The sequence below is a fragment of the Saimiri boliviensis genome, chromosome 10 (genome assembly GCF_048565385.1).
Source record: "Saimiri boliviensis isolate mSaiBol1 chromosome 10, mSaiBol1.pri, whole genome shotgun sequence".
Lineage (NCBI taxonomy): Eukaryota > Metazoa > Chordata > Mammalia > Primates > Cebidae > Saimiri > Saimiri boliviensis.
The window spans coordinates 53,948,766-53,962,137 of NC_133458.1; the positions used below are offsets into that span (position 1 = coordinate 53,948,766).

Here is a 13,372-nt window from a genome sequence, read left to right on the forward strand (position 1 = left end):
ATATTAATGACTCTGCACCACAAAGCTACCTTTATTTTATATTTTTTTAAATTCAAATTCTTAAAATTTAAATTTTCCTATTTTTAAGGTTTTTTTTGACTGAGGTAACACAATGCTAACATCCTAAATAGCTTTCTCAGGGGTAAGACTAGATTTTGGTTAAACTATGCATCAGGCGTCCCCAAACTTTTTACACAGGGGGCCAGTTCACTATCCCTCAGACCATTGGAGGGCCGCCACATACTGTGCTGCTCTCACTGACCACCAATGAAAGAGGTGCCCCTTCCTGAAGTGCGGTGGGGGCCAGATAAATGGCCTCAGGGCTTTTCTCTTCATTCTCAAATCGACCATCCTCACAAGTCCTTTTGGGTCAAATAAAGTGCAACCCCTTAAAGCTATTGCTTACAGACCACACCAATTATTAGATTGGTGCAAAAGTAACTATAATTCTTCCCATTATTTTGAATGATTAAAAATCGCAATTACTTTTGCACCAACCTAGTATCTTCTACTACTAATCCCCACTCATATGTGTTTCTTTGATGTAGAGCATTCAGCTAGCAGACATTTCTGGTATTGAAGCCTGGAAACGGCAAGAACTATTTTACTTGCTCATACAAGTGACTAACACAACCATCAGGAATGCTAAAGTGCTGTTTATGATAACAAAAGAGTAAGGTATCATAAAATTTCCTGTAGTGTGATCATTTTCCAAACTTACCATTAAGTTGTAGCTCTCATCAGCATAAAACTGGATACATTTTAAGATACTCTTTGATTTCTAAAACAGTAAACAGAATGACATATTAAAAAACACTAGGGAAAAAAAAGGAAGCAGTCAAGAAGCAAACAATAATGAAAATCTTTTCATTATATTTAAAACTTCATTGACAATTTCCATCAATGAAAATGTAGTGATTAATGAACTACAGTAATGATAATGTCAAAATCAGATTGTTCTTATAAAAAAGTGCTGGGGACAGGCACTATGACTCATGCCTGTAATCTATGTTTTCAGAGCCTGAGGCAGGAGGATCACTTGAGCCCAGGAATTCAAGGCTGCAGTGAGCTATGATCACACCACTGCACTCCAGCCTCAGCAACAGAGCAAGACCCTATCTCTAAAAAAATTATTATTTTTGGAGAAAAAAAAAAAAAAAGAGTGGCCACAAACTAGTTTTTTTACCTTCAGGTCAATGTAGTATAATCTCTGTTCTGACATATCCCACTGAGCCCAAACGAAATCCTCGGCTATTCTGTCTCTTGGGAGATGGCCAGAATTTTTAATCACCTAAAAATGCAAAAAAAAAAAAAAAAAAAAAAAAAAAAAAAAAAAAAAAGGTATGATTTAATAACTTTTAAAGGACAACATATCTGGAATTCATAATTATTTTCCATGTCTACCTTTATGATACATGTAAATATTTCCACAGTTCACTGTTAGAAGCTCCCCACCCCTAGCACACAGTCTTTCCAGAAATGTTTTAAGACATCATTTCATTGCCTCCTCCTCTTCCCACTCTATAATATATAATTTTATTCTTGTTCTTAGTTTAGCACACAGACTGAGGCTGTTGAAGGCAAGACCATACCTCCCAGAAATCAACAGCTGCATTAATAGAAGATTCAGAACTTACTGTTCTGTACCTAACTCTCTCAAGTCAAGCCTCTGCAGACAAGAACCCTCCACTACCAAAGATAGAGGCTGTGATGCCAAGAAAAAGCTCAGGCCTCAAAGTAGGAAGTAATCGACAATGACCCCAGTTTGGCCATAAACCAACCATGCAGCTTTGGGCATGCCTCTCACCTTTATGTCTTCCATGATGAGTATGATGTTATTGCCCATCTCTCAGCAATACTTAACTACTCAATTCATCAGACCTGACTTACACATTGTGTTCCACACAAAGCCTTCCCTCCCATCCCCCAGATGTAGTATAATCCTCACCTGTTTTCCTATGGTGCACTGGCATGCTTCTATGACAATTACATTTTAATTAATGAGCATGCACTCTTCTACAGCACCTTTCTATTACCAATTCCCTGATTATTTCTAGCATGTAACAGTGCTCAAGGAATGTTTTTTCAGAAGGCAGAAAATGGGCCAGGCATGGCTGACGCCTGTAATCCCAGCACTTTGGGAGGCCGAGGTAGGTGGATCACCTGAGGTCAGGAGTTCGAGACCAGCCTGGCCAACATGGTGAAACCCCATCTCTACTAAAAAAAATTCAAAAATTAGCCAGGCATGGTGGCACACACCGGTAATCCCAGCTACTTGGGAGGCTGAGGCAGGAGAATCACTTGAACCTGGGAGGCAGAGGTTGCAGTGAGCCAAGATCACGCCACTGCACTCCAGCCTGGGTGACAGAGCAAGACTCCATCTCAAAACAAAACAAAAGAAAAAAAAGAGGCAGAAAATGAAATAAGGTGTGCAAGAGTAAATTGCCAAAGATATTACAGGTATAAAACATCTGTTTACTAAGTAACAAAGTCAGAACTATGGAACTTTAAAATAAGGAGATTCTAGAAACCATCCAATTCAACCCCTTAATAGGTAAGAAAACTCAGGCCCAGAGCAGTTAGATTAGGCTGCATAGTTAGTTCAGCAAGGTCTGGAATCCATGTCCTGGAATCCTCTCATTGCCCTATCAGTGCATCAGCTGACCTCAAAATAATTTAACAGAAGCAGTTAAGAATTAATGTTCTTCAAGCCGGGCGCGGTGGCTCAAGCCTGTAATCCCAGCACTTTGGGAGGCGGAGGCGGGTGGATCACAAGGTCGAGAGATCAAGACCAACCTGGTCAACATGGTGAAACCCCGTCTCTACTAAAAATACAAAAAATTAGCTGGGCATGGTGGCGCGTGCCTATAATCCCAGCTATTCAGGAGGCTGAGGCAGGAGAACTGCCTGAACCCGGGAGGCGGAGGTTGCGGTGAGCCGAGATCGCGCCATTGCACTCCAGCCTGGGTAACAAGGGCGAAACTCTGTCTCAAAAAAAAAAAAAAAAAAAAAAGAATTAATGTTCTTCAAAATGCTTATTAACCAAAAGTAACCCACATTGAGATAGATAAGTAAAGAATAAAGACAGGTTGGGGTCGAAGAAGTGAGAAAAAAAGGAAACACCAGAATGGTCCATATTCATGCTTAAACCCTCCCTAATCCTAACAGGGATTTTTCCACCCAGGCTAACTTGCAACTTGAGGGAGCCATGTGACATAAAGAGATGTAAACCACTATTTCCTGCCTGCCCTGTCCATTATAGTCAGACAAGAGGAAAGTGATGCCAGAGAAAAGATCCAAGAGGACCTATCTGTCTCTAAACCTTGGACAATCTTTTTTTTTTTTTTTTTTTTTTTTTGAAATTTGTTTAGCAGGAGTAGATTTGAGAACCGTTCCAGATAAAGGTACGCACTAACAAGAACATGAATGTCCGACTGTGGCATAACCAGGTTCAAATCTCAATTTTGTTCCTCTCTAGAGTCACCTCATCTCTGTAAATCCTGGTTGCTATCTTCTCTGTAAAAATAGGGATAAGCATAATACCATCTCTATCATGCAGGGATGTTGTGAAGAATATGAGGAATTGCATATACTTCACAACATCCCTGCATCACAGAGATGTTATTACACTTATGCTGTATGAAGCTGTCATCTAAGCCTTTAAGAATGAGGGCAGAAGTACTTCTTGGAAGAACACATTTGAATTAAGGAATGCTAAAGCTGCACCATCCTGAATGGCAGAATCTTTTCTGGGCTGCTGACAGGTGTCCCCTCCATTGCCAGTGTGTGTCTGTTTCTCCCCTCTCCCCTCTCAAGCCCTCTTCTAATCAGCCAGTCCCCTGGTCTATGCTCATTCCCAGTTACTGACCCCAACTTGCTTATTTAACTCTTCTCAACTCTGATCACTGGCTTTGGGATTCAGCCTTTATCTTTCCTCTAGAGCTTGACCCTCTTCTGACCCCTTGCCCATGTCTGTCATTGTGCTCCCATCCAGTTAGCCCCTGCAGGACAATGGTAGCCCAGAGCTCCAGCAACACACTTTCTCCTGGCAATTTTCCAGGCAGGCTTCTTGATTTAAGTCTTTCAATAGCTGATACACAATTAATAAGTGCCATTTTCTGTTTCAATTGCTCATTTCACTTTACAGTCTTCAGAGAAATGTTAAGATCTTCAAAGACAATTTTGATGCAGACTAAATATTGAAGAAAATCATTTTTAATATCAATAACATATTAAGATCCTATGCAAATTATCAAGAAAAAGACAACCCAGTAAAAAAATAGATAAGGATACAACTAAACAATTTTGAAAAAAGCAAATCAAAGAGCCAAGAAGCTTTGGAGAAGATGCTGAAATGCATTAATATTAAGGGAGATACAGACTAAGATAATAAGCTATCAACTTACACTCATCAAATTGGAAATTTTTTAAAAGGTAAATATACCTTTTCATGATAAGAATTGAGGGAACATATACTCTTAAATTTTGCTTATAAAACTGTCAATTGTTAGAAGTTTTTTAGAAAGCAATCTGGAAAAAATCTGTTGGAATTTATTAAATGTATGTATCTATCAAACCAACAATCCATCCCTGAAATATAGCTCAAAGAAATATATGTACCAATACATAAGGCTATAGGAATAAAAAAGTTTGAGATGACTTATAATTCAAAAACAAAACAAAAAATTGGCAATTTAGTGAATGTCTATCCACACCAGAGACTATTATCTACTTCTAAAGAGACTAAATTGGAGCTATTCTAGTTTACTTGTAGGTAATTCCACAAAGCTGAATGAGTAAGAAATGAATAATAAAACTCTGAGTGGGTCAGAGGTGGGGGTAGGAGATGACTATTAGTATGGAGAAAAGTATGCAAGGATACATACCAGGTTGCGAACAAAAGAGATTTTTTTTAAAGTACATGTGGAAGACAAGAAAAATTATACTCAATGAAACCCGTTTATGGTATGATATACAGTAAGATTTTATACATGGTATAAAAATATGGTATGATCCCATTATATGTATATAGGTACATATAAAAATTAGAATAAATAACCAGTTTGGCCGGGCGCGGTGGCTCAAGCCTGTAATCCCAGCACTTTGGGAGGCCGAGGCGGGTGGATCACAAGGTCAAGAGATCGAGACCATCCTGGTCAACATGGTGAAACCCCGTCTCTACTAAAAATACAAAAAATTAGCTGGGCGTGGTGGCGCGTGCCTGTAATCTCAGCTACAGGAGGCTGAGGCAGGAGAATTGCCTGAGCCCAGGAGGCGGAGGTTGCGGTGAGCCGAGATCGCGCCATTGCACTCCAGCCTGGGTAACAAGAGCGAAACTCCGTCTCAAAAAAAAAAAAAAAAAAAATAACCAGTTAGTTATATCTCTATTTTAGTAACCCAAAGAGATACTCCTGATCTCTTTTTACCTGCTAAGCAAAAGCAAACATAAAAGCAGCAGGTAAATGTATTATGATGCTACTTTAGTAAAAACAATTAAATCCCCACATACATGCATCTAACCTGGCATAGCTTTGCATGAACAAGGTAAAAAGCTGTGGAAAGACTCATACAGGCTGTTATTAGCTACCTCAGGATACTGAGATTGAGGGTTGAGGTAGAGAAAAAGGGGACAATTAACTTCATGTATATTTGTAGCATTTTACACATTAAAACAAAAAGACTATGCTTCAAAAGACATAAAGAATCATGTATCAGTAACATTATCTTTAACAATCTAGGAATGTAGTTCTTTGTGGAAAAAACTATGAAGTAAAAAGATTTTCAAATTTTTACCACTCTATTTCCATCTTCTTGGGCGACATGGACACGAAATTTTTCAATATCTATAAAAAAAAAAGATAAATTAACCTTAAGGAAATATGAGTACTATTTTTACATAACACTTGTAAAAACATTGTTATAAAAGCAGTGCAGGGCTGGGCGCAGTGGCTCATGCCTGTAATCCCAGCACTTTTGGAGGCTGAGGTGGGCGAATCACGAGGTCAGGAGATCGAGACCATCCTGGTCATGGTGAAACCCCATCTCTATTAAAATACAAAAAATTAGCTAGGCATGGTGGCACGTGCCTGTAGTCCCAGCTGCTCAGGAAGCTGAGGCAGGGGAATCTCTTGAACCTGGGAGACAGAGGCTGCAGTGAGCCGAGATTGTGCCACTGCACGCCAGCCTGGTGACAGAGCAAGACTCCGTCTCAAAAAAAAAAAAAAAAAAGCAATGCAGATTAAACAACTGGCCACAAAACAATATTATTACAAACTGTAATCTCACAATAAAGGTTCAAAAACTTCCACTTTTCTCCATTCTCCCTTTACAGTTAATTTCAAGTCCTGCATTTATTCTGCTCCTCAATATCAACAATACATGAAGCATTTAGCTCTCCTGCTTCCCTGGGTTCCCTCAACAAGTACTTGACTCCCCTATACCATCAGTCTTGTACAGAGCTAACAAGGGCTTACTTGGCAGAGTTTATCTTCAATTTCCAAATCCCAAACACTTGTTTGTATGAACATACCAGACAGAAAACTCATCATACGAGACATTCTGGGGAAGCATTTTAATAGGGGTCAATTTCACATGAACAAAACCCTGAACTCTAAAGTCAAGCTGTGTAGATGGTCCCTTTCTAGCAGTAACAATTTAAATTCAGCCATATTTACCTTCTGCTGATTCAAGTTACCAAACTGAACAAGAGCTTAGAGACCGAACACAGCCTTACCCCTCAAGCCTGTCCTTCCAACTATAAACACCATAAACTAGCAGTTTCATCTTGTAATGTGAAAGACCACTTACTAGATAAGTTCCATCAGTAAATTTTGTCCTTCCTTCCCCTCTCCTAACTTGAAATCATCATGGAAGGACATAACCTTTTACGTCCTAAACTTATTTGCCTCTACCTGAATTTGTCTGTTAGTGTGAGTCCTCAAGTTCTGCCAAGGGATTCTTCTAGCTACTTCCCCTCTCTCCATCCAAACATCTCTTTTATACTATAGTTATCCACTGTGACAGACATCCAAAAGACAAATGAACTAAAGACGACAAAAATGACCTGTGCAACTGTTCTACAAACATTCTACCACAGGACAAAACTGCAAATCCATGTATGCAAGAGCCCATCGTTCCCAGGATGAGAAAGCTGAGCAGAACCAAAGGGAACAACACTTGGGGGCCAAAGGAAAAGCCCTTCCCAAGGAATTCCAGGTCTCATATGAACATCAAAGGTCAGTGGACCCTTGACAATGGCAAATGGATATCTAGAAGATTCAATCATGTCCCATGCTAGGAGGCCACATGCCATTCATGAAATCCCCACATTTCACCTAAAGATACACTTACATTTCTCTTCTGAAATCAGTAACAGACAGTTCTCTGGAAGAGGATGACTTTCAACATGTGGGTACAGAAACTGTAAAAAAGAAATTAATCATAATTATAAACAAGTATCTTGCTTGAACAAGTATTTCTAAAATTGTGTTTGATGACTGTACTATTACATACCATTGAAGAAACTGGGAATCACAGAAGAGCTTAGGGGAATCACTTATACACACACACGTATCGCAGATCAAAGCAAGCAAGAAAAGGAAACACTTTCAGGACCTCAGTTTTCCAGAGGGAAACTGATTTCAAGTACAACACTGTCTTCACTTATTTAAATAGTAAGGCTACTGGCTAGGCACAGTGGCTCACACCTGTAACCCCAACACTTTGGACAAGTCAAGACAGATGGATCGCTTCACCTCAGGAGTTCAAGATCAGCCTGGGCAACATGGCAAGTTCTCGTCTCTACAAAAAAATACAAAAGCTTAGCCAAGTGTGGCATGTGTCTGTAGTCCCAGATACTCAGGAGGTTGAGGTGGGAGTATCACTTGAGCCTAGGAGGTGGAAGTTGCAGTGAGCCAAGATCATGCCACTACACTGTAGCCTGGGTGATACAGTGAGACTCTGTCTAAAAACAAATAAATAAAGTAAAATAAACAGTGATGCTGAAGTGGAAGTTATCTCTAGGGATGGTACTTCCTATTTGGAATACATGATTCTGAAACCAATCAAAAACAACGCAAACAACATTTATACAGAATGTTCTATTTCACACACACACACACACACACACACCAGTCAATATAGTTGTTGTGCAACTCAACCTAGTATAGAACTTGAGAGCCAAGTAAACATATTCCCCACAAGAACTTCCAAAGTCCCACATCCAAGAGACAAAGCGTAATATAACCAGAACATGTCAAGAAAGAACAGTGAGTCATGGTGTCACATGGGTTGATGATTTACAAGCCTGAACGCATACAACGACTGTCACTGGGAAGAAAAGGCTTAAACCCACCCCATTTCTCTTTCTCTGTGCTCTCCCATATGAACCCACCACTATGTGTCTATCTACAGGATAAAGCAGGCTGCCACCAACCGAGTCCTGGGCCCTGTCAGCTGTAACAATGAGAAAAAACTGGTCACAGGATGACTGAAAAGGGCAACTGTAAATAAGCTGTTTCATTTTGTGGCATGAAAGAAAAATTTTGTTCTTTTCCTTACCCAAAGCTTGAAAGTAATATGAAAGGGCATAACTTTTGTGTCCCAATCTCCCAATCGTTAGTCTCACTAAAATTTAGGATGATTTTTTATTACTTCCTAGTGTCCTAACTTTTCATAATATCAGATTAAAAATAGGACTAGTCAACTTTTGGAACATTTATAGTTGACTTCCCTTTTAGAAATGAAAAGCAAAACACAGGCATCACAGCAATAAAGTCAAAATTATAAAATAGCAATGAAGAATTCAGCTACAAAAATACAAAAATATACTAATTGTCTCATGATTTGTAAAATGTCACACATCAAACAAGATACTTTGTATACTAGAGTTGAGGAAAAGCAGAGATGAATGACACTACATATATGACGGAAGAACAAATGTTCAGTGCCTCAAACATGGAGATGCTCCTACTCCAGGTCTACAGAGGTGTCCAGGGCATGCCTGCTTAGGAACGTGACATGGACTGAGGTGCTGAAGAGGTGTAACTGCCAACCTCTAAACCTCTACCTGGTCTTCCTGTGACAATCAGGGAGAATGTTATTTTTAAAGTCCCATTTAGGTAGGTGTTTTTTTGTTTCTATTGTAAGGTGGTCCTAGAGTAAGGCCTGGAAACCAACAACAGACAGGCTTCAGACACAGCTCTACAAAAGCATTCAAGGTGGCTTTTTGTATTTTAACTAGGACTCCATGGAGATTATATTTCCTTAGGAAAATTTATCTTCACAAATATGGAGCTAGACTTCGAATGAATATTGGTCTTTGGAAATGTGTAGTCTAGGTGTGTAGAGGGTGTATAATTATCCACTGGAACTATCTGGAAGACACACCTCATGCTGGAAGGGAACACCCAAAGGGTCCCGGATTGGGATCCAAGCCCCACCTGCCACTGTCCTGCTGAAGCTCCTCTGTGTAGGTGGTCACGACTATACATGCAGAGTTAGAGAAATGTGCTACTGGAGATCACCACAGATGTTTTTGTAAGAAAAAGGAAATAGATTCCAGGGCAAGGCCAACTCAATGGAGAGTAAATGTTATTTCTCTAGAGGGTGAAGATGGGTATTTGCCACCGGGCTTTGGAGGAATTTCTCTCTCCAGAGGTATAGACATGGGAGCAGAAGGCAGGGTTAGGAACTGAGATGGCTCCAAAGAATGGGTACAGGTTTTACTTTATTTGAGTGGGGACTTTTTCTTTGGCCTATAGATGTTGTCCTGTTCCACATACTTTTAACTTTTTTTTTTGACTTCGAGTTTCGCTCTGTTGCCCAGGCCGACATGCAATGGCATGATCTTGACTTACTGCAACCTCCACCTCCCGGGTTTCAAGTAATTCTCCTGCTTCAGCTTCTTGAGGAGCTGGGATTACAGAAGCGTATTACCACACATGGCTAACTTTTATACTTTAAGTAGAGATGGGGTTTCTCCATGTTGGCCAGGCTGGTCTCGAACTTCTAAGCTCAGGCAATCCACCTGCCTTGGCCTCCCAAAGTGCTAAGATTACAGGCATGAGCCACTGCGCCCAACCACTTTTAACTTTTTAAAATTGAATTTGCATAATATAAAATTTAACATTTTAACCATCTATATATATGTAGTTTTTAATATGTTCACAATGTATACAACCACTTGCTTTTAAAAACTTTTCCCCTTTCTATGCTCCAATTGCCTTTAGTTACCCCAATCCTTCAGTCATGTCTCCAGCATCTATACAGCCCTAACTAGAGATGCTGAGGAAGTCAAAGAGCAGACCAGAAAAGGGAAGTGTGTAGGCCGGGCACGGTGGCTCAAGCCTGTAATCCCAGCACTTTGGGAGGCCGAGGCGGGTGGATCACGAGGTCGAGAGATCAAGACCATCCTGGTCAACATGGTGAAACCCCGTCTCTACTAAAAATACAAAAAATTAGCTGGGCATGGTGGCACGTGCCTGTAATCCCAGCTACTCAGGAGGCTGAGGCAGGAGAATTGCCTGAACCCAGGAGGCGGAGGTTGCGGTGAGCCGAGATCATGCCATTGCACTCCAGCCTGGGTAACGAGAGCGAAACTCCGTCTCAAAAAAAAGAAAAAAGAAAAAAGAAAAGGGAAGTGTGCTCTGTCCCCCAGCTGCCCCCACACTGATGACAGTGTAGACAGAGTAGCTTCCTGAGGTAGCAGAACGTAGCTTGGGAGCTTCAGGCCAGGCCCCTGTCTGGAACTGAGAAATGACCCATAGTGCAATCAGGAATGGTGGGGAAATGCGCAGCTGAAAGGACTGGCTGACAGTGGCGGACCGTGAGTAGGGAGAGACAACCTTCTCTCCTAACCCACTGGAATAGGAAGGCCCATAGGCTGGAGGCTGGTAGTAGCTTGGGAGACAAAGAGGCAGATACTTTGGGTGGTACAAATTGACTCCAGCTAGACCAAAAGAAATATTTTGACTCTGTAACAAAATGTAAAATTAGATGAAAGGAAATTACTCTGAAGCACTGCATGAACATATACTTTAGATACAAATTATTTTCAGTAGTTAAGTTTTGTAAAGTCACGACAAATGTTGTATGCCGAATACTGAACCATCATTCTTAGGGAAAATACAAAGGGAGTTGATCATAATCCTGAAAGACACAATCCCCAATGCCATAATCCTAAATACTGAAATCCCAAAAGATCAAAATCCCAAAAATATAATCCTAGAAGAAAATAATTTTAAAAGTTATTTAAAAGCTGTATTCACATTTTTAGAAGGAGAATTATCTCAGAAGCGAAACACAAAAGCACACTTCATAGTCCACTTTATACAATAGGCAAATAATAACATATACAGTTTTGAAAGTATAGACACTTGGGTATACTAACTACCCTGTGATCATGACTTTTGGGACTTTAGACATCAGGGATTTTTACCTTTCAGGATTTCGACATTCATGATTTTGGTGTTCGGGATTGTCTTTTCAGATTATGATCCAAACTCATACAAGGATAAATTCTTGTAAGCCTCTACTCACAACATGTTTGTCAACAGATCAGTATATAACCTTGTTTTGTGTGTTTCTATTTAAAGACACTACTTAAACCTGTGGCATAGGAACTCATGCCTAAATGAAGCTTATCTGAAACACATGTTTTCTCCGTAAGGCATCTGACAGCCTTCTTGCACTTAGGAACACTGGACAGTGCCTCAGGGCTATGCCTGGAGGCCATTTAAACAGTGAAATTGCCAGGAAAAAGCACAAAAATTTGAAAGATGGAAGTAGGCCATGAAAACAGCAGTCGTTTTAGTATCAGAGCTAAAACAAAAAAGGCAGGGCATCACCGTGTTCAACCTCAATTGCGAATGTGCATGTTGGGTGACAAATTCTTTCACCACTCAGAGTTCATCTGCAAATAACTAACCAAGTGCTATCAGTGTATGATTTAAGGGTTATAAACAAATTTTAGGAGTAGGAGAATTTGCAAATATGAAATCTGCAAATAATGAGTACTATTCCACATTATACATGCAGTTTCTGCATCAACTCATGAAGTTGATAAATTCAGGGATTTAATCATTTAATCATAGGTATTTAATCTGTCAACCACATAAATATATTACATAGACCATTTAAACCTTACTTTAAATGTGTAGGGGTTTCTTGTTTTGTTTTGAAATGGAGTGGTGGGGAAATGTGCAGCTGAAAGGACTGGTTGACAATGGAGGACCTCGCTCTTGCTCTGTCTCTCTGTCGCTAGGCTGGAGTACAGTGGCATGATCTAGGCTCACTTCAACCTCCACCTCCTGGGTTCAAGCAATTCTCCTGCCTCAGCCCGCCCCCACACCCCCCGAGTAGCTGGGATTACAGGCACATGCGACCACAACCAGCTGATTTTTGTATTTTTAGTAGAGAAGGGGTTTTACCATGTTGGCCAGGACGGTTTTAATCTCCTGACTTCGTGATCTGCCCACCTCAGCCTCCCGAAGTGCTGGAAATACAGGCGTCACCTACCCCACCCTGGCCTTAAATGTGCTTTAATATTTGAAATTTTATCATGAGAAATTACATTACTATGAAACAAATGATAGTGTAACAGAGTCAGAGGAGCTAGCTTTGAGTTAATTTCCATGCTTGCAAAGAAAGAACGGAAGATACTTTCAGCTGTAGTAGTCTATAAGATTGCTCTGAGAATTGCATGTCTTTTGATTAAATGAGTAAGTGATGACTGTATGCTTACTTACCTGAACCCAAATATAGCTATCCACAGCTTTCAGAACCTTCACATTGTTAACAGGGTGGATTTCAACCAACAAAGTTAAGCACTTTGATCCTACAGAGAAAAGGTGGCTTTTAGTAACAAAGCTTAGAATATCACATATTATTTTTTTCCAAAGCAAGGAGGAAGAGTAATTTCTGGTAAATCCTACTACAGCGACTATAAACTAATAAAACAATTCTACCACCATAAAGTCCTGTGAGAAGACTTAAACTGCACATTTGTTTCCAGTTCCACTCTCTAGGATGTATGGTGGCTTCAGGACCCTGAAAGAGCAATCAGCCCAGCAAAGGACCTGCCTTCCACACCCTCAGGAGTCCTGAAGAAGCTGCATTTTATTATGAAAACCACAGGATACTCAAGAAATGCAAATGTGAAAAGGGAAGTCTTTGAAAAGCCCCGGAAACAACAGTTAGATACAAGGGAGACAAATTTCAGATTCTAATAATTCTGTATTTGTAAAAAAGCATCACCTTAAAAGCACAAGTGGCTTCTGAAATCGAAGATTCCTGTATATCACTTTGCACTCTCATCAGCAACATATGAGAGGGTGTGACAAACTGGGTTCTACTGGATATCATTTTTCCCAAT

At 40.1% G+C, this 13,372-nt stretch overlaps 1 protein-coding gene across 10 annotated transcripts in view; it reads right to left on the minus strand.

Moving 5' to 3' along the window:
* Nucleotides 1–13,372, minus strand: part of GSAP (gamma-secretase activating protein) — a 99,075-nt gene that overhangs the window by 56,192 nt on the left and 29,511 nt on the right. For 9 of the 10 annotated variants that reach the window (XR_012512074.1, XM_010344656.2, XM_010344633.2 and 6 more), the window contains 5 exons: nt 12,747–12,835; nt 7,351–7,420; nt 5,794–5,843; nt 1,187–1,291; nt 722–781 (listed from right to left, as the gene is read on the minus strand). Coding sequence is in view for 9 of the 10 variants with exons in the window: in XM_010344633.2 (XP_010342935.1) it covers nt 722–781; nt 1,187–1,291; nt 5,794–5,843; nt 7,351–7,420; nt 12,747–12,835 (374 nt within the window). In the remaining variant the exon portion in view is untranslated. Of the gene's footprint in view, nt 1–721; nt 782–1,186; nt 1,292–5,793; nt 5,844–7,350; nt 7,421–7,512; nt 10,460–12,746; nt 12,836–13,372 lie in introns of those variants that run through there. The other variant, XM_074379299.1, reaches the window with a different exon arrangement.